Below are 25390 nucleotides of genomic sequence, written 5' to 3' on the forward strand. Positions count from 1 at the left end.
GTTATTTTACCTGAGGGAGGATTTTTACAGATAGACTAGCCAGGGGGAGGGAAACTTTGGGGTGCGACCAATTTTCTTCCTTCTGCTGCCAGGTGGCTGGCTGGCCTTGGAACCAAGCATCTCTCTGCAGAAATTAGGCAGTGAAAGTTTGTCCAGCTAGCTTCTTTGTCTTTTAATTCTCTACCTGCACTACTAGTTTCAATCCTTATGATAAAACTGTTTTCTGCGAGCATCAATTTACCTTAACTGGGGAAACTTCCCAGGTCAGGTCAAGTATTGAGGCATTTTCCCCAGATAAATAGCATGGACTCCATAAGAAATTGACAAGGCAGAGAGAAAAATATCTTTAAGAGACATGCACTAAGTTGGGAATGAACTAAATTGGGATACATTCAGATTGAATTCATCATTATCATATCTATCAGAAGTACAGCATCCTATGGATTTGAGTGTCCAAGCTGATAAAAAGGTCTTAACAGTTTGAAATACAATTTTGGACTCTCCCTGAATTTTTAATATAAAACAACAATGAGCAAAAAGCAGAAACCTCTAACTTCTATACTCAGTCAACGTGCCTCATGCTCTAAGGGTCTTTGGTTTACAGATATAATCCCTCTCCAGTTTATAGAAGTGAAATCTCTAGGGCAGCTGCCTTCCTCCTTCGCGAAGTTCATTGCCTCCTTCAACAAGCAGGTCCGAACCGTGCCTAGGAGACAACTCAGAAAAGAGGAATCCCCCAAACGCTGACTAAACTCAGTGTTTTCATGTTCACACCTAAGAAAGTCATTCCTAAACTTCTCCTCAGGGTCACAGAAAACATTCTTGGTAGGAAAGAGAAGTGAGTTTTAAACAGCCTAAAAGCTCTCCTCCTGGACTTCATCCAAGTGTTGAAACAGCTCAGTGAAAAGACCAGCCACTTAGGAGGCTCATTGCTTGATTACAGTGTGGCTCCTGAATGCTTTTCCTCCTGTTTCCAGGGGCCTTGCTTGATTCAGTCTGTGACTCATGCACAGCAGGCCTTGTTAGTCATAGTTGGAATTTGTTTTTCTTTCTTCATGGATCATCCTGACCAACAGTTTCGTATTTTTGATGACCTAAATATAAAAACAATCCTTTGCTCTCCATTTCCCCTCAGGGTTAGAAGATCAAAGGGATGAGTTCAGATTATTACTGTGACCTTTGATTAAGGTATGTCCCGGCAAAACTGCATACTTAGTTGCAATGACTGCATCTGGTGTTTACAGTGAACATGTGATTTTCTCCAACACCTCATGGAACTGTTAGGGTATGGCCCAGTAATGCTCATGTTTAGGGAGTGGTAAAGTCTGTCTATGCATAATAGAAAAAAAGATAATGGACTGAGAAAATTTTCCATATTGCTTTTGATTTACAGTCATACATATTGACCTCTTTCAATCTGGCTGCTGAAATATTCCACATAGTATACTCCACTTGATATATGTAATTACTTTAGTGTACACAACTAGTAAGATAAGATGATTATCCAAAGCTCATGTGCTTTGAACCAAAAACACTGCCTGTTAAAAATATGTGCAAAATATAGGTGAGCCTCCCTTAAGAAAATTTGAAGATACAATCCTCAACATAGATCATCTATTTTGTTTTTAATTATTCCAATTAAAATGATTCAACTTTTAGAATATATATTTGAACTCTATTTGTTGGACAAAGCAAGGGAGATGCCATCTTTCTACATTTTTTATTTGAATGCCAAAATAATAGAGATATTATTGGTATAACTAAATAAATCTGGTTATCAAAATACAAGAATTTTTTTTTGGAAAAGTAATTTCTGCTCTGTCCACACCAAACTTTTTCCAGTGTTGCCAAACAAACAGTATCTTACCACTCACTCTGAAGTTCATCTAAGACTATAGATTTTCATGAAAAATAAGTGACATTTCTATAGGAAGAAAGCAAAATAATTCTTGATCACTCTCGGGCATGCTGTTTGCCTTTCTCTAACTGTTGCTCACCTTGGCACTAAAGGATCAGGATTTAGTTTATAGCACATTCACAGAGGGCGAGAAAGGGGCCTTCGTATCTTTTCGAGTACGTGTTGTACTTAGTAGAGTGTTAGTGAGGTTAGACTTGTAGTTGGTAAAGACCACAGTTCAAACTCTGTTTTATTCTGTGCCAAAGAGTTCCCAGCTCTGCATTCCTCTTCATTCTAAATGGTATCAGGGCTGTGGGCTCTTCCCCGTTCTCCTCAGTAGACTTTTCTGGTCTGCTACTTGTATATCACTGAATGCCTGAAATTGCCTCCATGTCCTGTGATGTGCTTCTGGATGGGCAAAATCATCTCGATTTTGATGGGGACTTGGTAGTATCCCCAGAATGAAACTTGGCTGTAAGAGCAGCCCTCTTTCTGACCATGAGAACTCCAGATGGACTTTGGCTTCCTTCCTGGAAGAAAGTCACTATTTGCTTTATTCCTGTTTTAGAATCTGAGGCAATGGATCTGTTTTGCTCTCTGCTTTTTGTGAATTGCATCTTAAATGATTAAGCTGGGGTCTCAAAAAGACCAAAACTAACTCAAACCATATGACTTTTTTACTACTACTCCTGAACTCCAACAGAGAATAATAATGTAACTTCTAGTTCTAAACTTGTAGGAGCCTTTTAAAAACACTGAATTTTTTAAAGCATATGCCTTTTCCATTTTCTTTATTGCTGTTTTCATGGAGTAAGACAAATTAGTAAAGTCATATCACTAATGTCCTGGTTCTCCTAGGGCATATCTTCACACTGCCTTGAGAGCCATAAGATAACTGCAACAGCTTCCGTAGAAGAGCCACAAAAACAAATTGCCAAAAAAATTCAAATTTTAAATGACACTGGAATTTAATTAAAGAGCAAAAGAAGAATAGGGACTACAAGTTACTTTACTGTAACTTAACAAAATTGGAGAACTTTAGCTCTGATGTCATTCTTAGAGATGATTTCCCCCAGATACCTGACATCTTTGTCATTATAGACATGGGGAGAAACTCTGAGAGATAACTGGACTCCCCTACAATTACATTAGCCGAAGAGGGGCATTTGTAATGGACATCTTCAAACTCCTCACCTAATTCTCATTCTACCATACCTCAAGTTACAAGGTTATAAAGTGATATTAGTTTATTACTGTTTTGAAGGGATGAATGATAAACAGAAAAGATGAGCCAGAATCAAGTTCAACAGTAAATCATGAGAAAACCTGGTTTAAGGTGATCCAAGATTAGTGGGAGTTCCTGGTCCCTGGAAGAAACAAACAAAAATTCTCTCTGGAAAAATGTTCCTTCATCTAGACTTCAAACTAATCCCTAACTTTTTTTTTTTTCTCAAGAAAATGAACAGCTGACAGTCAGAGATAACTAGGCAGACAAGAAAGCAAGATACAATGAACAGGAGTCAGCAGGGAAACAGACAGGAGCAGCAGACCTGCAGTAGCATCCCATCTCATTCAAGTAAAAGCCAAAGTTGTTTCGGTGACCTACACAAGCCTCCATGATCCACAACCCCTCACCTCTGTCCTCTTTGCTCACTCACCTCTAGCCACACTAGGCTACTTCCGGTTTCTCTGACCTACCCTGTGTACCCTTATCTCAGAGACTTCCCCTGGTTATCTTCTCCCAGTTTTCTATATAGCCTTCTCTTTCAGCTCCTTCAGATTTTAGCTCAAATGTCTTCATGTTAATGAGGCTCCCCTGATCCCTCTGTTGAAAATGAAATCTTTCTGCTGAGGTTGTACTTTGTCTCATTTTCCCACCTTATTTTTCCCCATAGCACTTGACAGTATCTGCATAGAATATACATTCTCCTATTTGTTTTATTTTTTGTTTGTCTTTCCCTATCATAATGTAAGCTGTTTGAGGGCAGGGAAATTTACCTGTTTTCTTTTCTCCTGTACCCACAATGCCTAGAATACTGTCCGACAGCCAGGAGATGCCCAGTATTTATACAATGAGTACATGAACGCTTACATGTAAAGTGCTTAGAACAGAGACTGCCTCGTAGTAGTCATTTCACATACATTAGTTGTTACTACCCGTATAAAAAAATTGGGAAAAGAATGTTGAACAGATATGGGTTCTAATTCTGGATTACTTTTCCTCAGAGTGGCCTCCAACACTGAACTAATTCTTAAGCTGATTATTTTTGTGAAAATTATTTTACTTGTGTGGGAAGGAATTGTTATCGCTTCCCTCTTACACAAAGACATAGAGAGAAATTTGATTTTCTACTCTTCCCTATGATACAAGGAAAGAAGAAAATCCACAGAGCTCTATTTTTATGGCAGCGACTTCTAGGGCAAAAATATTGGAAGGCTTTGAAAAATGGAGATGCAGTGGGACCAGTGAAAGAGACCAGGTTAGCTCTACAAATCTGTGGTCTATCCTGAAATTCACCAGCAGAGAGTCTTCCTCAGACAAGCCCCATCCAGATGGCACTCACAGCATTTCCGTTTTCAATCCAGGTGATGGTGGGGACGGGCATGCCTGTTGCTGTACAACGCAGGGTCACAAAGGAGCCAAAGGTGACATTGTGGGATGCAGGAGCCCGCAGGATTCTGGCAAAAACTGTTAGGAAACAGAAGTGGTGAGTGACTCTCCTATAGGGAGTGGTCAAGCTGGAGTGGTCTTTCAACAACGCACATCAGTGATACATATACGTGATGGAGTATTATTCAGCCATAAAAAGAAAACAAAACCTACCATTTGCAACAACATGGATGGAGGTAGAGGATATTATACTCAGTGAAATAAGCCAGGTGGAGAAAGACAAGTACCGAAGAATTTCTCTCATTTATGGATTATAACAGCAAAGAAATACTGAAGGAACAAAATAGCAGCAGACTCACAGTCTCCAAGAAGGGACTAGCGGTTACCAAATAGGGAGGGTTTGGGGAGGCTGGGTGGGAGGGAGGGAGAAGGGGATTAAGGGGGACTGTAATTAGTGCTCACAATATAGGTAGGTCATGGGGAAGGCAGTACAGCATGGACAAGACAACAAATGACTCTGTAGCATCTTACTACACTGATAGTGACTACAGTCAGTGGAGGAGGGGGCGGGCAGTGAGGACTTGATAATATGGGTGAATGTTGAAACCACAAGGTGTTCAGGTGAAACCTTTAGAAGATTGTATATCAATGATACTTTAATAAAAATTAGAACTAAAAATAAATACACATCAGGTCACGTTCTTTTGCATAAAATCCTTCCATGTTCCTTCTGTCTTAAGGGTAACACCAAGGGCCATGCCCTGGCTTCTAAGCAGTTATGCTATGACCTTACATTTCTCACCACTGCAGGGTACTCCAAGCTTGTTCCCAGCTTAGGAGCTTGCCCATGCTGCCCCTCAGCCCAGAGCACAGGCCCCCTCAAGATCTTCAAGTGGCAGGTTCCTTGTATCATGCAAGTGTCTATTTAAGTGACATTTACTCAGAAAAGCTCTCCTTGACCACCCAGTATAAGTTATAACCCTTCCCCCATTGACTTTTTATCATCTTGTTTTATTGTCCTTACAGACCTTTCACTATCTGAATTTATTTATTTTGTATTTGTCCATTTTCTGTTATCCCCCCCATTAGATTGTGAGCTCTCAGCAACAAAAAATCTTGTCTATTTTGTTCAGTACTTAGAAGAGTGCCTGACCAAAGTAATAGCATTTACTTGAATTAATGAAGTAACTAATTAATACTTTACATCTTCAACTGTATCATAGTGGGAAGACAGACAAAATCTGTCTAATCAAACTCTTCAGAGAATAGGATAAGCATACTAGGCCTCAAAGAAAAGGAATATTTTTGGGTAAGTGTGGGCAGGCAATAGGTAATTAGTATTCCTTTCTGAGGTTAAACCCCTCCTGATTAGATAAGAGGAAGTTCTTTTGATGTGAGAAGAAATTTCATCTTTAAGGAGTGGAGTATGAGGCTCAGGATGTACAACAGACTGAAGTAAGCTTAGAATCACAGAATCGCTAAGCTTGGAAGAGTTTTCAGAGATCAGTGAGATTCCTGCTCTTATTTTATAGATGTAGAAACCAAATCCCAGTTCATTTAAGTTGCTTTCCCAAAGTAATGAAACTGAGGGGTGAGACACTTGAACGCAGTTCTTCCGACTTCAAATCCAGTGTTCTTCTGAACCTTTTAAATATTTTAAATTGCCCATTGTATTTTAAATACAGTATTTCATGCTCTTGAATTTTGTTTCTAGGACTTACGCACATATATTAGACTATGAAACCCCAACAAGTACAATGCTTTTGAAGCTTAGTTCTTCTATTTACTTGAAATTTATGTAGTTCAGATTCTGAAGGAAAGTACAAAGGAGGTAAGTATATGCAAGACAGGAAAATGATGGATCAGTTCCACAAACAGAAGTTGGTCTGATTGCTGAATACCTCTTGAAAGAGGATTACATAATTCAAGGAGGGCAAATGAGTTAGGTTTCTCAAATAAATGGTATCAGGGGAAAAAAGAGGAACTATTATAGATTAAAAATGACTTAGGAGGCATAACCCCAGATACAATGTATGGATCTTATTTGTATCCTTACTCAATGAAACTGAGGTAAAAAGATATTTTTGAAGCATTTGGATAAAAATTGCACAGTCCTGGCAGCCAACTGCACTAAAAAATGAGTGCTAATTGGGGATGGATGAGGTAATGAAAATGGTAATGTCATTAAAAAATTTATGTGAAGTACATATAGATTGATTGAATTAATGTTTAGGATTTGCTTTAAAAGAAACCAGCAACAGAATAAAGTAATGAGATAGATGAAACAAAAAATGGTAGACTATCGATCATTTAGCAATAGACTTTTGCTGTTGGGGAATAGGAACACGGGAGGTTACTCTGTTACTCTATATACTTTATCGTAAGATTGAAAATTTTCCAATGACATTTAAAAATATCACAGCAGAGCCTACCCAACAGCTCCAAGAAAACATATGATAGACACATTGAAATAGCGTAAGTTCTAGAAAAAAAAATTGAAGAAAGGTAAGGTTCTGAGAGGAAACATTTGGCAGTAGTATCAGTCCTAAGAGCTTCAGAAATACCTACAACAGTTTTAGATGAAAACTGTGGGGGATGGTTCTAAGTTGAAACAAACTTGGGGACTCGGGGAGGTATTTACAGCCTGAAAAAAATGCCATGGCCACAGGAGTGGCAGAAGCCACTGTGGCCAAGAGGGTCAGCTCCAAGAGCAAGGGCCCTGTGTGCTCTGACAGGGCACTGCGCTTCGAGGGCCTCATGCTTGCTGCTCTCCAGTTCCTGAAATGATTAGTCAGTTTTCAACGAACGGCCTCACATTATCATTTGCCCCTGACCCATGGATTATAGAACCAGTCCTGGTAGTCAGGCCTTAAAGTGCCTTCTTAAAAGAGGGGGTGAAGCTTGCATCTCCATGGCAGTTCCATAAAAATAAGGCTCGGAAGTGAAAGGAGAAATAAACAGTTGCAAATATGCTGGATGGGTCTGAAGGAAGTGTCCATCAAGACTAGGGGACAGAGGTTGTCCCCAATGGAAATTCTAAATATCGCAAGAAGACCAGACAGCGAGGAAGCAGGGTACATTTCTTCCAGCTATGCCACACTGACAAACACCGTGCCCCCATTTGACCACCTGATAGGTGTCTCCCAACTTAGCCTAAGTTCACAAGTTGTGGACCTTCAACAGCTAACACAGACTGGCGGAATTCCAGCAAGGTCGCACCTAAGTGTATTCTTTTCTAACATTTTTTGGCAGCAGTAATGGAGACCTAGATTGCACAACGTATTTGAATTCATGTTCATCACTTGGCCGAAATAACTCTTGTTGGTGCTTTACCCACATGTCTTAAATATTTTTGAGTGTGAGACTACTGCCATCATCACTTTATGGGTCTCCTTGCCTCTGAGGATCTGAAAAAAAGCAGGATCCTTGAGATATCAGGAGTGAAATTATTTCAGTCCCATAGGTGTTGGAAACGTGTAGACAGCAGTTGCTGAAGATAATACTGACTCTACCCTTGAACCTGAATGAGAGAGCCTTCTGGCTGAAGATGAGAATAAGAAAATGGAGAAGTATGAAATCTAGGTTTTTTTCCTGCTATAAGTTATAAAGGCAAGAGTTTTTATTTGGGGACTTTAAATTCTTCCTGGAAATTTAGCAATAAGGGAGGGTTTATTTTGTTCTAATTTACAGCTTTTTTTTCCTATTTGGGCTGGCATTCTATTATTTGGAATGTCATTGGGGCCCATTGTGAAGCCTTTGAAGATCTATATTGCCCAACACAGCTAAGCATAATGTGACATGCTAAAAAAAGTAGAGTCAATTATTATTCTAGAGGTCAACATACCTTGGAGTTTATTTAATTAATATATTGTTCTGTCCCATGTCAGAACCTTCTGTGGTGTCCAGTGGGACAGGAGGACACAGAGGGGGACTCTCGGCATTATAGGTGGTCTCATGAACAGGAGACTCTGCTGATAATCTTCTGGTTTCTTCCTCTTGAGAGTCACGGGTTTCTTAACAACTTGTGAGGAAAACAACTTTGATTTTCTGACTGGGGTGTTCAGGTATTTTACAATATAATGGCCCTACTCAGACCCAGAATCTGGCATTGAATTTAGGATGCTTGCCACAAGTTCCTGCTTTGCTCTTTGAGGGCATGCTTTAAAATGACTACTTGATGTTAAGCCTGGGAAGAGTTCATGACCTCTGTCCCAGTCACTGTGTAAGTAACAGGTGTATGCTCCCCTGCTGTCTATCTCCTGTTCACCCCTGCACTGGGCTGTTCATTGCACTGCTGGCTGCCCACCTCCCTCGCACACACAGCTTCTGGGGTTCGTACATAGTAAATCTTGTGACTCTATGGCCCTGGTGAGGGTATACTGAAACTGTGCCTTCTATCAACATGACTCCATGGGCCTCACTTCCCTAAAGTGGGAGCACAGCTGCTGAGGGAGCTACATGCCTACGCCTTGGAGTGGTGGTTCATATTCAAGTCATAATCTGCATATTCTCATTTCAAAACACCAGCCCTGGCTTCTCAGCACACATTGTTAAATCCAATTGGCTAAGAGAAAAAAAAAGGTCAGGGAAGCTGGTCTCTCCTGCACTCTCACTTTCTTGCCTAAAGGTTAAATAGAAACTTGGCCCCCTCTTTCCAGTATTGAAAGGGAGCTTCCACCTTTCCTGCCAGTTTCCTTCTGTCCAAGAAGGTTGCAAATACCTTTTGGGTTTTAACTCAAAGCTCTCCTTATTCTAATGCCTTCACAACTCTACCCTTGTTTATATGTCTGCATGACACTTGTCACCATGTTAAAACTATTGATTTGTTTTTTGTGTTTTTTTTGGCTGTTCCCTGAATTGTAAGCATCACAGGGGCAGAGAGCTTGCTTTGTCCATTGACATAGGCTGATTGATAGACAGATGACAGATAGATGGATCCAGAACCCTGCCTAGTACATGGTAGACACTCAGTAAACATTTGTTGAGTGAATAAATGAATGAATGAGTGAGTGGTTCCTCTGATTGGTGAGATTGGGGAAGGGACTTGAATATGTTTTGAATATCTCAGCTCTCTCTGGCCATCATGCTTCCAGCAGCCCTTCAAACAGGAGGGTACATGGTTAATGTGCAATAAATTCCCCAGGTCCGGGGTTCTCCATCAAACAATCTGGGATGAAAGACAGAAGACTGGGGAGGGGCTGAAGAAGAGGAGGAAATGAAAGTTGTGTTGGCCTAATTCTTGGAAGATGGCATGAAAAGCTTTATTTCTTCAATCCGGCTTTATCAGCAAGGAAGCTGGTATTTTTATACCAGTCTGTATTTGTTACTAGTTCCAAGCATTAAAGGTGAAAGGGTGGTGAAAGAAATCCACCACATTGGTCAAAATGAAAACAGTAGAGCCAGTTGCAATTAAAAATAAATGCCAGATTGATCTCCATGGATAATCAGGCACCTGTAGTAATAAGCTTAGATGTAGTTCAGTAATAAGCTCCTGTTCTTTTACTGGTAGCCACAAACTGAAAATGTATTCTAGGTCATCAGGTTTTAAAAGCAATATGATATGTTCCACATCAAGTAAAATGTCCATTGAATCTCTCTATTTTGCATGTATTTGCACGAAAGACAATATGAAAGTGTTTTTGATACATAAATAAGCTGCTTAATAGAGGGGACCTCACATTACTTAGTAATCTGGAATATGTTTACAATGTTTTAATGTGAATTTTTAAAGAAAAAAGTTATTAATCTCACTTTTCTATAGATTTTCTTACCCATCATTTTCCAAATTGCTGTGAGCTCTTTCCCGTGGGCAAGGAAGTTATTGTTCATCTGCAACCTGGAACATAGACCTGGGCTATCTATTTATCCCTGGGTTTTCTCTCATGATATCTAATCATGAGTTCTGGGCTTTAAGTCCCCTTGGGTAAGTTTATAATGCTACCTCCAGGTTGAGAACCCTACATTCAAGAGTGGGCTTCAGCAGCCAGAGATTCCAAAGTCCTTTACAACATAACCATATTATATTCTCATTCTCTCTCTCTGTCATTTTTCAAAGTACCTTCAGATACATAATAAGTTTTATGATTGATTGTCATTTGAAGGGGTAATCTGAATTTGTAATATGGAGGTAGAGCTATTATTCTTTCTGAAATTATACTGGTGGTGTAATGGAAAGCCTAAATGGGCAGGGGGCCTAGATTAAGTCCTGAAATTAATGAGCAGTTTGGCTGACGATGAATTACCTCTCTGTTCTTGGTAAGGGAGTAGGACCAGAGGAATACTTTCCTTATAAATTCTATTACTGAGCAGTTATTTCAAAGGACACAATGAGCTCTCATAGGTTTTATTTTCTCTTGTTCTTTTCTTTCTTTAGTATTTTCTACCTTTCCGTAAGGAGGTTTTTTAGGTTACTTGATTCAACCAACAAAGACCAATAGGAGTAAACTAAAAACAAACGAAAACTAAAACTGAAAAGAAAAACAAAATAACCCAGGAGCAGGTGAAATGATTTTATCTAAATTTAATTGTAAGCAGCCTAAGGTTTAGAAATAGGAAAACATCTCAAATACCATATTTGAGATATTAAGATATGGAGGTGCTGTTTCACCTGCTTCAAACAATAACTAGCCTGAAGTTTATTCTTGAAGACAAATTGTATTATATGAGGACTTGTGAATTTTATTCAAAAGTATAGAAGTTTAGGTTAGAACAGTATAAAATTGAGTGTTAAATCAGAATGGAAGGTGCTTTCTTGGAGGGAAAACTCTTGTTCTACAGTAAGGTTTGCTCTAAACATATTCCACTAAACATGTATCTTTGTGCCATTAAAATTAAATTTGGGTTGATGTGCTTTGGTTTGGAGCAATTGCATAATATCTATCCTTTTAAAGTAATAACAAAAAACCCTAAGCTGACACCTTGATATTTTTACATTTCTCCAAAAATTGTAACTCCTCTCCCCTCCGCACAAAAAAATAGCTTTTAGAAGTTGGTTCTGGGAATGGTAGTACAGCATGGAGAAGATAGCCAATGATTCTGTGAGATCTTCCTGTGTTTATAGAGAGTAACTGCACTAGTGGGGGTGAGGATTTAATAATATGGGTGACTGTTGAACCACTGTGTTATATACTTGAAACCAATATAAGATGGTATATCAACTATACTTCAGTTTTTTAAAAAAGGCTTTTAGTCAGAGTAACTTGCTATTCCAGTCTGTGTGAGATTTATGTTCTCATGCTGATTTATGTCATTTCATTTTGGTTTTTTTTTTTTCTTGCACTTTCAGAGTTTGGAACGTCTAGTTTAAACATATCTGTTGACTCACTCCTTTCTTGGTAAAAGCTAATGGTCAATAAGTATACAATAAAGCAGCCCATCTAGTAACATTCTGTTAAATGCTGACTTACTGTTTCCCATATGTCATTTATTTCCTAACAAAATAATGGCATTTACAGTTGTTCATGAAGTCAGCAAAAGTAAACAATTGAACAGAACCATACATTTAAAAAGAAGCAATGCAGAAAGAAAAAAACACCTTCAGAAATAAAAAAAATACCTTTAGTATCTTGCTCGGGTTCAGTTTCTTCTATTAATAGAAATGATAAGACAAACGCACACATAATAAACACACAAACAAAAACAACACATCATGAAAAGGGAAATTTTGACCACAGAAACATCAGTTGAGCAACAAGATTAATTAGAATCTGCTTGTTTCTTATTTCAATAAGAAACAAATGCAATCCAGGGAAACTGCTGACTTTTTAAAAGCAAACTGTTAAATGATATAAAGTTTCAAATTCTTACTTTCCGTCAGGCAATACTACATAGAAAATAAGCTGCAGCATACCCAACAAAGCTTGTTCATGCATTTTTTATTTTAATGTGGACAATTACCCTTTCTTTCAAGGCAACAGACCATCTACTATTCTGATAAATTGTGTTTCCCCTTGTTAGTTTGGCTTCGCCTTTTACGAGGCCCTGCTGTGAAGTCAGTGATGTTGAATCTGGGATCTCAGCTATCATTTCCATGGCAATAGACTCATGTTGCGGTAAACAGGGATTAGGGGGTTTCTGCAGAACACGGCCTACCACCAACAGAGATTCTCTCCCCTGGATCAACTCCCAGAGGCTTCTCAGGGCAGAGAAGCAAATCATCTTCTAGGAACCTACCAGTGAAGCAAGCTACAAAGAAAGATGTGGAAATGTTTAAATTGGGTATACAGAATTGAGAATTTACAAATTTTTTATAAGCCTAGAAAAGAGACAACTAACATTCCAAAATGTTTAATGTAACCATATTAGACATAGCTCCCACATGGAGCTCAACTTTTCTTTCCTGACGGTTTATTTTCTCATGTCAATTTAGATTTCCTTGGAATTAGTGATCAGTCAACTGCAACATTTGTTTATAAGTATAAATACCTTAAGAATACATTTGCATAGTTCTAAACAGACTATAGAAACACATTGTGTATGATCTTGTTTAACCCTGGCCAAATCCCTGTGATTGTACATAACTGATATTATTCAGCCCATTTTCCAGACAAGGAATCTGAGACTCAGAGATTCGCTGCATGAGAGCAGAGCCAAAATTCCACTCCATTTATCAGACATCATCTTCTATTCTAATCTAGCATCATAGTGAGAAGGCTTAGCACCCAACTTTTTTTTCACTTAACGTTTTTACACTTAGCACCCAATCCTCTTAAATTTAAGTGAACTTAGAATTTCCCCATTAGGTTTTACTCTGAATTTTTCCTATGTCCACCAACCAGGTTAGTGACACATTCTTGTTTTATTTTTCTAAGTATCAAGGTCAAAGACTACTTAAAATTTCCAAACTGAATACATTTATGATTAAAAGAAGAATTAAATCTTGTTTGTCAAATGTACCTCTCAACAAAAAAATCATTTTTTTTATAACATCCCTGACAGTGCCTGGTAAAGTCTAGTTATCAGATAAATAGAAGTTTCTTTCCATACTTAAAACTGGTCATCTGAGCACCTAAGGCTGGAGAGATTCCCTGTTTTGTAACAGAAACCTTAATTTAATCTGAAGAAATAAACGAAGGTCCATGGTTGGGAATATTGGGCCTGAAAATTTTCATCTGAATGCTTTGGGGTTGGGTATGTCTTTCTAGTTCTTCAGCACAATTGGTGCTTATTTCCAAACTTGGAAAAAAATCTTATTTAATTCTATGTTCACCAGCTGAGTACCTATATATGAGGGGCTGAGATGGGCTTGGGACTCCTATGGGAATACTAAGTGTCTTTTCTTCCCTGGATGCAATAGCTCTAAAATTTCATCCCACTAGGGTGGAACGGCCTCAGGAAGTTTTGAGTGTCCTATTCACTCACTGTTCTTTTCTGTTATACCGCTTTTTTCCGGGTTTGGAGCAAGTGCAGGTAAATCCTGCATCTCCAGTGATCTTTTCCTGGACTGTATACTTGGGAGAATAGCCTGAGGGCAATGCTGGCTTTCCTTTGCTGTTTTCCACTTCGTTGTTATTTTGTTATCACTACTATTGTTCATTTTGCTTGATGTGTTTGCAATTGGAAGCAGTGTGAAGTTTTGAAAGAATATGCCCATTTCCTGCACTCTTTCAAAAGAAGAAAAGAATGTCTAAGATTTGCCAATTTCCTAGGGGGGAGACCTAGAATTTCTCCCAGAAATTTTATCTTCATATATAGACCCTCAAAATATCTCTCTACACACAAATGCAAATGTACATATTTGTACATACATATTTATATATGCTTATATGTTAATAAACACATATGTGCACACATTCACATACATGCACACACAATTGAGATTACTTTAAGTTAGAGAAAATTCTGGGAGAATGATCAGCAAAAGCTACTTAAGCTTAAGTACACTCATTTAGTGTGTGAGGTGTATTTTATCATTTCAAGATCAGACTGTACTCCTGGTTGTTCCATTATTCAGCTATCTAGCCTACTAGGATTCTCTTGACTTCTGAACTTACTGTTTTACCATTTACCAATTTTCCTTCCCTGCTTTCTTGGGATTGTTCAGTAGGATGTTTAGAGAGTCAGAGATTTATTGGAATAATCTGAGATAAGATCAACATCCAAGCTAAATAGTATACCCATCATTTTCTTGAATATTTTGGCTTATGGGGAACTTAGTACTGTCATAACAACCCATTTTAAACAACTCTGCTAAAAAATAAAAAAGAGTATGTTCTAAATCAGACCAACGCCAGTCTCTTTATAATTACGACCAAAAGACCTCATTTCTACTGGACAAAAATGAAGAAAGAAATCCATCAAATAGTTTCATTTTCCCAAGGTTGTCAGTCTCAGTTCACCATTCTGATCGCTCAGTTTTGAACTTAATGCTCCTATCTTGATGTATCCTCTTTATCTTGTGGCACCCAGAACTGAAACTCAAGCACACATGTAGAGTCTTACAAATTCAAAGAACAGGACTCTTTCTAAATACTCTACCTCTATTAATATAAATTTGTACAAGTTTTCATTTGCATTCATATAATAATAGAGTTAGATCATTGATTCCATTGACGATCATGGCTATCCAACACTTGTCTTTATACTTGTTCTCATAAGGGCCTATCTCCCCAAGTTAGAATGTGAATGTGAATATGTATGTGTGTGAATATGGTTTGATTTCTAAGAAAGATAAATTAAGTTTTTCCTACTTAAATCACCTTACTAGTTGGTTGGGGAAGAAATTTGGAGGGGAAATGTATTGCTGCATAGGAGAGAAAGTAACATCATACAGGTTGTGTAGACACTGTGGAGAGAAAGAAACAAACCCAGAAGAGAAAACAGGCAGAACCGTGGGGTGCTTTCTGGTCCTTTGGCTGGAAGAGTGAGGAGGGCCAAGATGATAGGAGTTTGGCTACCTAGAGCTGGAGTCTCAAGGGAGGCTCATGAAATATGCATTCTTTGCACTTTGTAGGATGGCATTGTTTATAATTTTCTTCATGGGCAATAGCTTAAAAAATCTCTGACCATCTGGTACTTTAAGAACACTATTCTTGGGCTTTTGGGAAATCAAGCCATATTAATAGGATCATTTCCTTGCAGTCATATATAATACCTCGACAACTACCCAGGCAGGAATATCTGGTTAGAATCCTCACTCTAATGCTTAGGAGCAGTTTGATCTGGGCTGTTCCTCAACTTTCTGAACTTCAGTTTCTTCATGCAGAACATGTAGATATCATCTTCAACTCACAGAATTATGGAGAAGATTAAATGAAATAACTTGTACAAAGTATTTAATATAGCAACTAACACATAGCTAGAAAGTATTGGAGGCTAATTTTGAAGCTAGGTCTCCTCCCTTGCCCTTCCTCTGTCCCTTCCTCCCTCCCTCCCTTCCTTCCTAGAGCTATTTCTATCTCTATGGCATCTTCCTGACTGGTAAAAGCCCTCTACCTGACTTCAAAAGAAGATGGTTATTTTATTATTTTACTTTAAACTGTCAATCTGCCTTAGCTGGCTGCATCCCAGGAATTGCGCCTATTGAGCACCCTTTTTGTAGGCATTAGAAGCATGTACTTAAATCCATTCCTCAATTATCTGAGAGGAATCACTTTGTAGAAATAGAAATCCGCTCTTCAGATCCTATTATTAAAACATGAATGCTAATCAATACTAGATTATTTGACTGTTCTTCCAGGCTACATTTTGTCTCAGCTAGCATTATATTTTAAGAATTATGAAGTCAAAGACACCTGTTACAGATGAGCCCCACAAAGAACAAAAAGGGTCAGTTTAATTGTTTTATTTATTTTATAAACCAAAACTGGCTAGGGGGTAGTTGAAAAGTAATCCCATTGAAGCTCTGTGGTACTTTGTTTCTGAACAGGCTCTTTTGTTTTCCAATCATTGAAAGAAAACCTGACAATAATAATGATAAACCCAAGTAAATACCTGCTTTTCCTTTCCTGGCTTCTTGTAACTAAAGCAAAGAAACCCGATCCTGGGTATTGCCACTGTTTATACATTTCTCCCCTTTGATGCAGAGCAATGCATGAGGGGGCTGATCTACGTGACTCCATCTCTGAAGGAACTGGAATGCAAGCTCCCTTAGAAACATACACAGCACCCCCCAAACAGTGAGTCTTCTCCAAGTCCTCCATGTAAGACTTGCTCGCCTCTGTGACATCACGCTTCTCTAAAGCGCCTTGGGCTGGGAAGGTTTCTGTGGCCTGTGAATAATGACTATGAACAAGAAGTGTTTACCAAGTAAATCCAACAAGAGCCACATGAAGTTAAGTTGTTTTTCTTTCAGTCCTGGACATAGATAGAGCAACTCTTAAGAATATTTTTGTTAAAATAGTTCTGAAAATATATTAGGGGGTTAACTATAAACCAATACAGAAGTTGGACTTTGGTTCCCATTCACTTTTTTCATTCTTTAAAAATTATGATATTTTCTGGTTTTAATGGGAAGAGATGCTAAACTGCTTAATCACCAGGACAGAAGCCTTTCTTCGTTTACTCTTCTAAAAGGTTTTTAGTTTGAAATAACTTTAGATTTATAGAAGGGTTACAAAGTTAGAATAGACAGTTTTCAAGCACCCTTCACTCAACTTCCTCTAATGTTAGCATCTTACACAACCATGGTACATTTATCAAAATCTTAGTTTACTTTTAAATTATATATATATATATATATATATATATATATATATATATATTTACCTAATCTCATGAAAAGAAAGATATCTGACTTCTGATAGCAAAGAAGCTTAAGTTTATTAAGAACCAGAAGTTTTTTAATTTTAAAGTTTGTATTTTTTTAGCTAACCAGAATTTTAGCTGGGAAAAGAAAAAGAAGGAGCCATAATCTGAATCTTAACCTTAATCTTAGTATCCTGGTTGTCTAAAGTAGCTTGGATTTGGAACATTTCTGTGGCTTTTGAGATGGGATTCTGATGTCCAAATAGGACGTGTAAGTACTCAAACTGTAGGTTCCCAAGATGACAAGATGGTAGAGATATACCCATTTAAAAATCAAGTCCAGGAAAGAACAGCATGTAGTATAATCCCAGTGTTAGCCTGTGAGTCAAATTGTAGCTCATTCTGGTTTTTATAGCACCACTAACACATACTGTCCTAAACTCTCTAGTTTATCTTTTACTTCTTGGTTATGAGTCAGTGTCAGCCTATGCTTGTATGATAAATCTGCGTTTTCCCTTCCTTCACTGTGATACGACCTGTAGCATGAGCTGCTATTCATCCATCAAAGCCCTGTTGGACCTCACCTCTCTGAAGCCTTCCTTACCTATCACACCATCTCCCCTGTCCTGTGTATGTATTCTACACAAACTTCAATCATTGCAATTATATTGAACTGTGATTATTATAATTTCTTGCTTGCACATCCATCTTCCTCACTAAATTTGAAAACTTGTCAAGAAATGAACCATGTCTTATTTATCTCTGTGTCTTTAGGAATAACTCATTATATGGGATATAGTAGGCATTCAACAATGAATAAATTTGAAGCTATCCCAATCTTTATCTACTAATTATGGATAAGTTAACTTTCTTCTTAAGACTTTAGCTTCATCTGGCATAAAGGCAGTCCAAGTAGAAATCCTCAAGTCAGTGTTTCTCAAAGTGTGGTTCAATGGACTACTTACATAAGGATCATTTGGGATATTGTTAAAAGGCCCTACCAAGACCCATCAGATCTGATTCTCTGAGGAATCCTAGAGCTGTGACTTTTAATAAGATCTGCAGATGCTTCTGGTGTATACTGGTATTTGAGAACCACAAACTTAGAGGGAGAGTTCCATTAATCCATCAGCTTCATTATTTCCATAGAGGTTTCAAAGTGAATAATCAAGGATGGGACAATACATTAAATGAAATAACAACACACTAGTTTCAGGGAAAAGGAGAGTTCTTGTCAGTTTAGTATAACAGATACTATGACTCAGCTTCAGAATGAATTCTGAGGTATATGCCAAGTAAGGCAAAAAATAAGGTGAAAGAAAGTACAGTTTTCACTATTTGAAACAAAAAAAAATGCCAGTTTCTCAGGAGAGACCATTTTTTCCCACAGGCACAATTTTTTAAATTTCTCACTTAAGGTTTACTTCAGAATGATCAGTATTTCTAACAAGATTTCTGGAAAACAGCTCTTTCTGTAGTGAGTAAAATACGATGTAAACTCAGGATATGTATTGAGGCTGCTTTGACTTTCATGTTGTTATGTTGGGTTTTGGACAAGCTGACTCCAAACAGCCCCTCTCCAGTTTACCAGGAAAGGCACATCTTCATAGTGCTCCTGAGGTAAGCTTCCTAACATCACTTGTCAAGTTATAATCTCTAATCCAAGAATGCAGATACAAAGCATTGCTGATTGAGGGTAGATTTATGTTCTTTGGAAACAGAAGAGCATTTGGTAATGTTGACATTCTATTTATGAAATTTGAGAAGCCTAGACAGCAACATTCTCTCTGTGGAAGTCATCCAGCTTTATAGCAATGCAAACAACAGATGACAATACCAACAAAAGCCAGAATGTTCAAAAAGCTACCCTGTAGATGCTCTAAATATGCTGTCCACTTTAAGGACTCTACATGCTAAGGAATAATGACCCCATTTCACAAATGAGGAAATAGACTTGCAGAGATTAATTAAATTATCCAGCCTCACAAAACCAGTAAGTGCAGAGTCAGGATTAACCCCCAGGTCTATATGATGTTAATTGAACAATCCAGGGTCCTGATAATAAATCTAGAGAAAGGAAAGACTCAAGATAGGCTAATGGAAGATGTCCTGGCTTAGGAATGGAGGCATCCAAGCTCCTTGCTAACCCGGGCAAAGAAATGATTTTTCTGGTCTCAAGTTTTCATTATCTGCAAAATAAGGCATTGAGCTATGACTTCTGGGGCCCATGCTGGCTTTAAATCCTATGGTTACTCTTGTGATAGATCCAAAGCTAATAAAAATCAACTCTATTTTAAATAAAATTTAGTTTTTGCCATTGAATTTCACTTTTTCTACCTCAAAGATAAAGATGACACATCAAATAAAGAACTACAATTATCTTTACAAGTGCTTAAATCATTGCTTCTGTTGTACAGAAGTTACATTAGTCTTAGAACTAACATTGGTAACCACTATTTGAGGGATTACTCTGTGTCAAGCATTCTTCTAAGAGCTTTAAATATGTCATCTAAGTTTATCCTTTAGAATTTATGAGGTAGAAAGTATTATTAGCTTCATTTTGTAGATAGGGAAACTGAGGCACAAAGAGACTAAGTAACTGATCTGACATTACACAGTGATGGAACCAGGATTTGAACTCAGGCAGATTACTCTAGACTCCAGAGCCATGTTATTAGCTAGTACATTAAGTTCCCTCCCAAAATCATGCCTTGTATAGTTAATCATTCATGGAAGTTCATATATTACTTAAAATCTGAAAGTTGTGTCTTTGGTTTCTGAAGGAAATAACTGAATGTAATATTATTTAAATTCCGTGTTGCCATATAGTTCTAATAGCTTTCTGTGATATCCTCCCATGATTCAAAATAGTTATATTTTGAAATTAAGCCAGTGAAGGTATGACCTTCTCTGTCTTTCACAATGCCTGAAATATCACTCAGGGAATCTTTGTTGAATAAATTAGCCATTAGAGAGAGAGAGAACTTTTCCTGTTTTGTGTATATGTATTTGAACTTGTGCAGCTCATTTTAATACCTGAAAGTGAACATAAAAGCTTACTCATTACAGTGTGCATTTTCAGGTCACAATAACTTTATATCTCAAATAATATAATGTCAACATTATATTAAATAATTTGATTATCTTAAGTAATTTAAGACACGTCTTTGAAACACATTTTTCTTCATATCTGCAGTGAAAGAGGGCCTACCTATTCTTTCACTCATATTGTTATCTGCTCAGGGCTAAAATCGTACTATAACTTCTTTTTCCTTAGATAATTTTCCAGGCAACTCTTCAACTAAAGAACCACTTTACCATTGTTTCTTGAAATACTATAGAACTTTTTAGATGAGACTGCAACATAATATTCCCTAAAGTGGAAATCAATGGGTCAAACTCTTAGGGAACATGCACCCCATGAATCATGCAGATTTAATTTCTCCCCCTGCTAGCCCCCAGGTATCAAAGGTTTATGCCTTATTCTTTTGTTTGGTTTTTAAATGCACAGTGTACTCACGACAGCAAGTCAAACCTGTTAGTGGCATCAAAACAAGTAGAATTGATACCGGGCACAGGACCACTGCAAATTTTATTACAAGTGCAATCACTGAGAGCACAGCACACACTGGGGTTGGAAATACCTCTCTCTGTGACATTGGTCATATTTAGAGCTGCAGCATAAACAAAGGAAAGAGCAAATCAAATGTTGTGTAAACATTACATGATTGCTTCCACTTTTCTAGATGCATTAAAGAAATCTGATCTCTAGGAAAGAAGGCAGCCAGAAGTCTAATGTTTTCTAAACAGGGCTGACCTCACATCGACATATTGACATTTGATTCTGTCATATCACATATATAAATATGACATGACTTGTTTTTGTCTTTTAGAATTCTACTAGTTGTCTTATATACCACATAGGCCTGCAAAAAAAAAAAAAAATAGAGAGAAAGAGAGAGAGAGAAAGAAATATCTCTGATAGACCAGGTCAGCCCTAAATGTACATGGTGAAGTCTGTCAGCCTGCAGAGAAACTGACTGACAGCACCAAGTACTGTGACAAGTGATCACATGATGGAGACTCATGCAGGGAGGCCAATTACATTTGCCAAATGGCTCATCTTCCCTTTTCACTTCCCAAAATGCCTTTCCCAAGTGCTGAGACAGGTTCTGCTTTTTGAGGGCCCTGCAAACAAGGAATTGTTTAAACACGAGGGAAGTCGGCAGGAACCCTCTATCTAGAAGGGTTGCTTGATCTTGGTCTTGATACTGGTCTGCCTCTAGAGCTCTCATCTGCAGCTCTGGACAGTGCCGAGCCTCCGTGTCCCATGCTGATTGCTGACTGAGAGACCTCCTTTGGTTCCAGCTTCTCTTCTGGCCAGTCTTTTCCTTAATGACTTATAGCTCCCAGGGTAAACAAGGTAATAATAGAAAATGCAGTCAACAGGGAGCCCAGTATATTTCAACATCCATCTACTTGAATTCTAGTCTCAAGTATTCTAGGCTTAACCAGATTCTATACATAAAGCAGGATTGTCTGAATGTGATCGCCACAGAATATAATAAGATCCACACTCAGCTCCAAATAAATAAAACATTTCATAATATTTAAGTCGAAAACTGTAAGTGAAATAAGTAAGAATATAAGGGAAATATAAGAAATTATGTACATGTAAAGTTTTAAATGGTTCTTTCCCAGTGACTAAAAAACTCGTAACATTGACCTTCCAGCTATAAAACCAAGAATTATATTACATATTAAAAGCATCTAATTTCTATGATATAGTGTTTATTAAACACATTTTTTAAAGGGAGAATACCCCTCTGGTCAAAAACAGGAAAGTAAAATCAGAATCTTGCACTTCAGAGGTCCTCCAAGGTCTCCATGAATCAGCATCTCCTTCAATAAATAGCCTTCGAACCACTCAAATGATTACATTCTATTGTCTTGTTGCTCTGCCCCTGAGTGTGTCTGTCTTCCTGGCCTTTAGAGTACTCAGGTGAAAACTGTTTCAGTAAAGATACATAAGGTAAACAGTATGAATCTTCCTTTGGATCTTACTATATACCTAAAGGAGAGCATGAAGCAGATTGGAGAAACAGATGACCATCGCTTGACCTGGAGAACTCCTCCATAGGGCTCTGACAAGCCACTTGGTCTCTGTTCTCAGCCTAACAAAACTAATATATAGCAAATATAATTGTTAGGGGGAAAGGGCTACATGGAATCGTGCTACTTTCATGTCCATGGGAGCTAATTGAAAGACATTATCTCAAGCACAGGGAATATAAGGAAATCTTTATGAGCCAGCATGATGGATTTCTCTTTGCTTTATCATTATAGATTCATTCGCGTATATGGAGAGAGCTAAAGAATGATCTTAGCTAGAGGGCAGAGGCCACAAATAGGTGTGATTGCCTTTGAGACCAGTAAGACAAATCTCAATTTCAGAGATATTAAAATGCACAATGAAGAAACAAAAAATCAGCCAAGGGTGACTGTAAGAAACCAATGGCTCTGAAATTCACCCCCAATATGGTGAAATATTTTTAAATGAGCATCTTACAGTCTATGAAATATGACACATAGATTTCTCTGGGCCTCCTCACACCATCCTGCCATGAAACCTATCCTGAAGTCCATTGTCACAGGGATACCTGAGACAGGAGATAACCTTTCCAGAGGAAGAGCTCCACAGCTGTGAGACTGACCACTCTTGTGCAGTCCCGGTGACTGTGCAATTTGGGAAGCCACAGAGACTCCCCTGTCAAAGCCAAATCAGAGCACCTATGTAATTCCCTCCTAGTAGTGCCTCACTGTTCTGTGGGAACTTAGCTTCATTTTACTTTATGAGTCAATAACACCCAACCAGTATTGAAAATTTTCACTGAGAAATCAGAACCCACATTGAATTTTAGCATTGGATGGTCCAAGCAACCATAGAATCATAAATTCCAGGTTTCTGCCCGTGAGTAGGAAAGAAGAATCAGATGGGAGAGAGTCCACCAGCAGCTGCAGCTCCCTAGACCCCTTCGATTCCCACTCCGCCTAGGTGACTCCCTTACTTCCTCTGGCAGGTCTCAAACTGACTATTTTTATGGATTGATTTCTTCCCTGAGAAAATGGCATGTTCCCTGTCTGTTTGTCAGGACCTCATTCTCAACTCCAGCGCTTCAGCCAATTGTCAGGTGTGAATATCTATCTAATCAACATAGGGATTCAATTGCCTTCCACAAAGCTTCCCATCCTGAGTTTGTCCTAGAGCAGAACCGAGCTGCGGAGCTGCAAAAGTAATATATCAGAAGAATGGAGAGGTTGATGTGACTTTATTGAAATAGTATAATGTTTAGAAGAAATAATTTCCAAAGCATAATTCATATTTTAATTCTTCCTGATTATACAGTTCTCTCTGAAAAAGTTCAAAATATACAGAGCCATATAAAGTATATAGAAGAAGTTAAGTCCCCATGTAATTCTACATGCAGAGATGATGATGATGAACAGTTTAATATATATATTCTAATATATAATATACTCTTCTTTATCTTACTTTTTCATTTATGAACACATTAATATTTCTAAAGAGATAGAATAATACCTTGCACATGGCAAACACTATGTAAGTACTTATTAAATAAATTAAGTAATGATAAAAACAGCAAATAATTATATACTGTTTGCTGTGTGCCCTTATTAATTCATATAATCATCACAACAGTCTAACAGGTAGGTGTCATTTTTACCCCTATTTTAGAGATGAGGAAAGTGAGGCTCAGAGATAGGGAACAGATTCAAGTCACATATACAGTGGATAATTTTAGAAGTGAATGCATACAGATCAATCTCATTCTGTTTCATGGCCACATGGAATTTCATCACATATTTTATCAGTCTCCTATTGAGACAAATTTTAATTTTTAAAAAATTTTACTATTATAAACCACTTTGGGATAATCTTGAGCTGATACTGTGTAACTAATTCCTTTAGAGAAATTATCAGAAGTTAAATTATTGAGACAAATCTATACACATTTTAAAGTTTGATTTTTAAAACAAAAACTAAACAACCTTCACTAGGCTATATCAAATTATAAGGATAGTTGAAAGGGCTGGTTTTGCCCCACCCTCTCTATCGCTGTCATTCTAATTGTCCTTTATAAGTAGTCTGTCTTTTCTTCAGTAATTTAAGATCACCTCTTGGTCTTTGGTGTCATAGTGATGCATCTGGATGTGGAACTATTTATATATTTGCTGTTTATTTTTACTCATTGGGACTTCGTGTACCTCTCATACTTGAAAATTTAAGTTTTTTAAATTAATTTTGTCAAGTTCTCAGTCATTATGCTTTTGAGTACCACCTCTCTTACATTTTCTCTATTTCTAATTATATCCTTATTTATTTCTTAAATTCAGTTTCCTCTTTCCCAATAGTTGACTTTGATGCATAAATTATCTCTTCATCTCTAGTATTCCATTACACACTAATTTTAATTATGATCATGTTTTTCATTTGTTAAGATTATATTTCATTCCTGTAAGAACTGGTTTTCTTCTTCTTCATGGATTTTTTTTTTGTTTTCTCTTTGCTCATTTTGTATCTTTTGTTTAAACACATTTATTCTAGAGTCTCTGTTATATTGTGTGGTCAGCTGAATTTCCTGGGGTTTTGATCCCTTTGTATATCATGTCAGCTCACTCACTCAAGGTAGGTTGTTTCCTATGGAGGCTGTAATTTTGCATTGTGAACTCAGCCTCAGTGTGGCTTTATGATGAAAATCCCATGTAGCCTGAGTAAGGTATTTCTTTTCCAGCTTTCTGCTGTTAAATTTTGAACTGGGACCAAGTTTTATGTTAACCTCTCCAGCCAGCAATTCCCAGACAGTGCTGGTAGGGTGAATTCAATATCAAACCTGTGTGAGATAAAGTCCTGAATGGTGAATATTCACTCACAGAAGACCTGTGTTTTGCTCCCTTATACCTAGAATTCAGGAGGAGACTGATGAGCCTCTGTCTGCTTACAAGGACCTCTTACTGTCTTTCCATGCCAGTGAATAGAATTTTTCTGGCCCATCTTTTCACTTCTGTGATTCTGTTTTATATGAAGGTCTCGATGCTAACCTCCACTTCACAGGGCCCAGACCTTGTCTCCTGTCCCTTATGAGTCTTTAAACCAATATTCGAAGTCATCTTTCTCA

General features: G+C 37.7%; 1 protein-coding gene across 2 annotated transcripts in view; it reads right to left on the reverse strand.

Moving 5' to 3' along the window:
- The window catches only part of MUSK (muscle associated receptor tyrosine kinase), an 88153-nt gene that overhangs the window by 38658 nt on the left and 24105 nt on the right, over nt 1-25390 (reverse strand). Inside the window, exons 6-7 of one of the 2 annotated variants that reach the window (XM_073226350.1) lie at nt 12064-12093; nt 4462-4586 (exon numbers count right to left, since the gene is read on the reverse strand). In XM_073226350.1, coding sequence (XP_073082451.1) covers nt 4462-4586; nt 12064-12093 — 155 coding nt within the window. The remainder of the gene's footprint in view (nt 1-4461; nt 4587-12063; nt 12094-25390) is intronic. The other variant, XM_073226355.1, reaches the window with a different exon arrangement.

This window comes from Manis javanica, chromosome 2 (assembly GCF_040802235.1).
Source record: "Manis javanica isolate MJ-LG chromosome 2, MJ_LKY, whole genome shotgun sequence".
In the NCBI taxonomy this organism is placed as follows: Eukaryota; Metazoa; Chordata; class Mammalia; order Pholidota; family Manidae; genus Manis; species Manis javanica.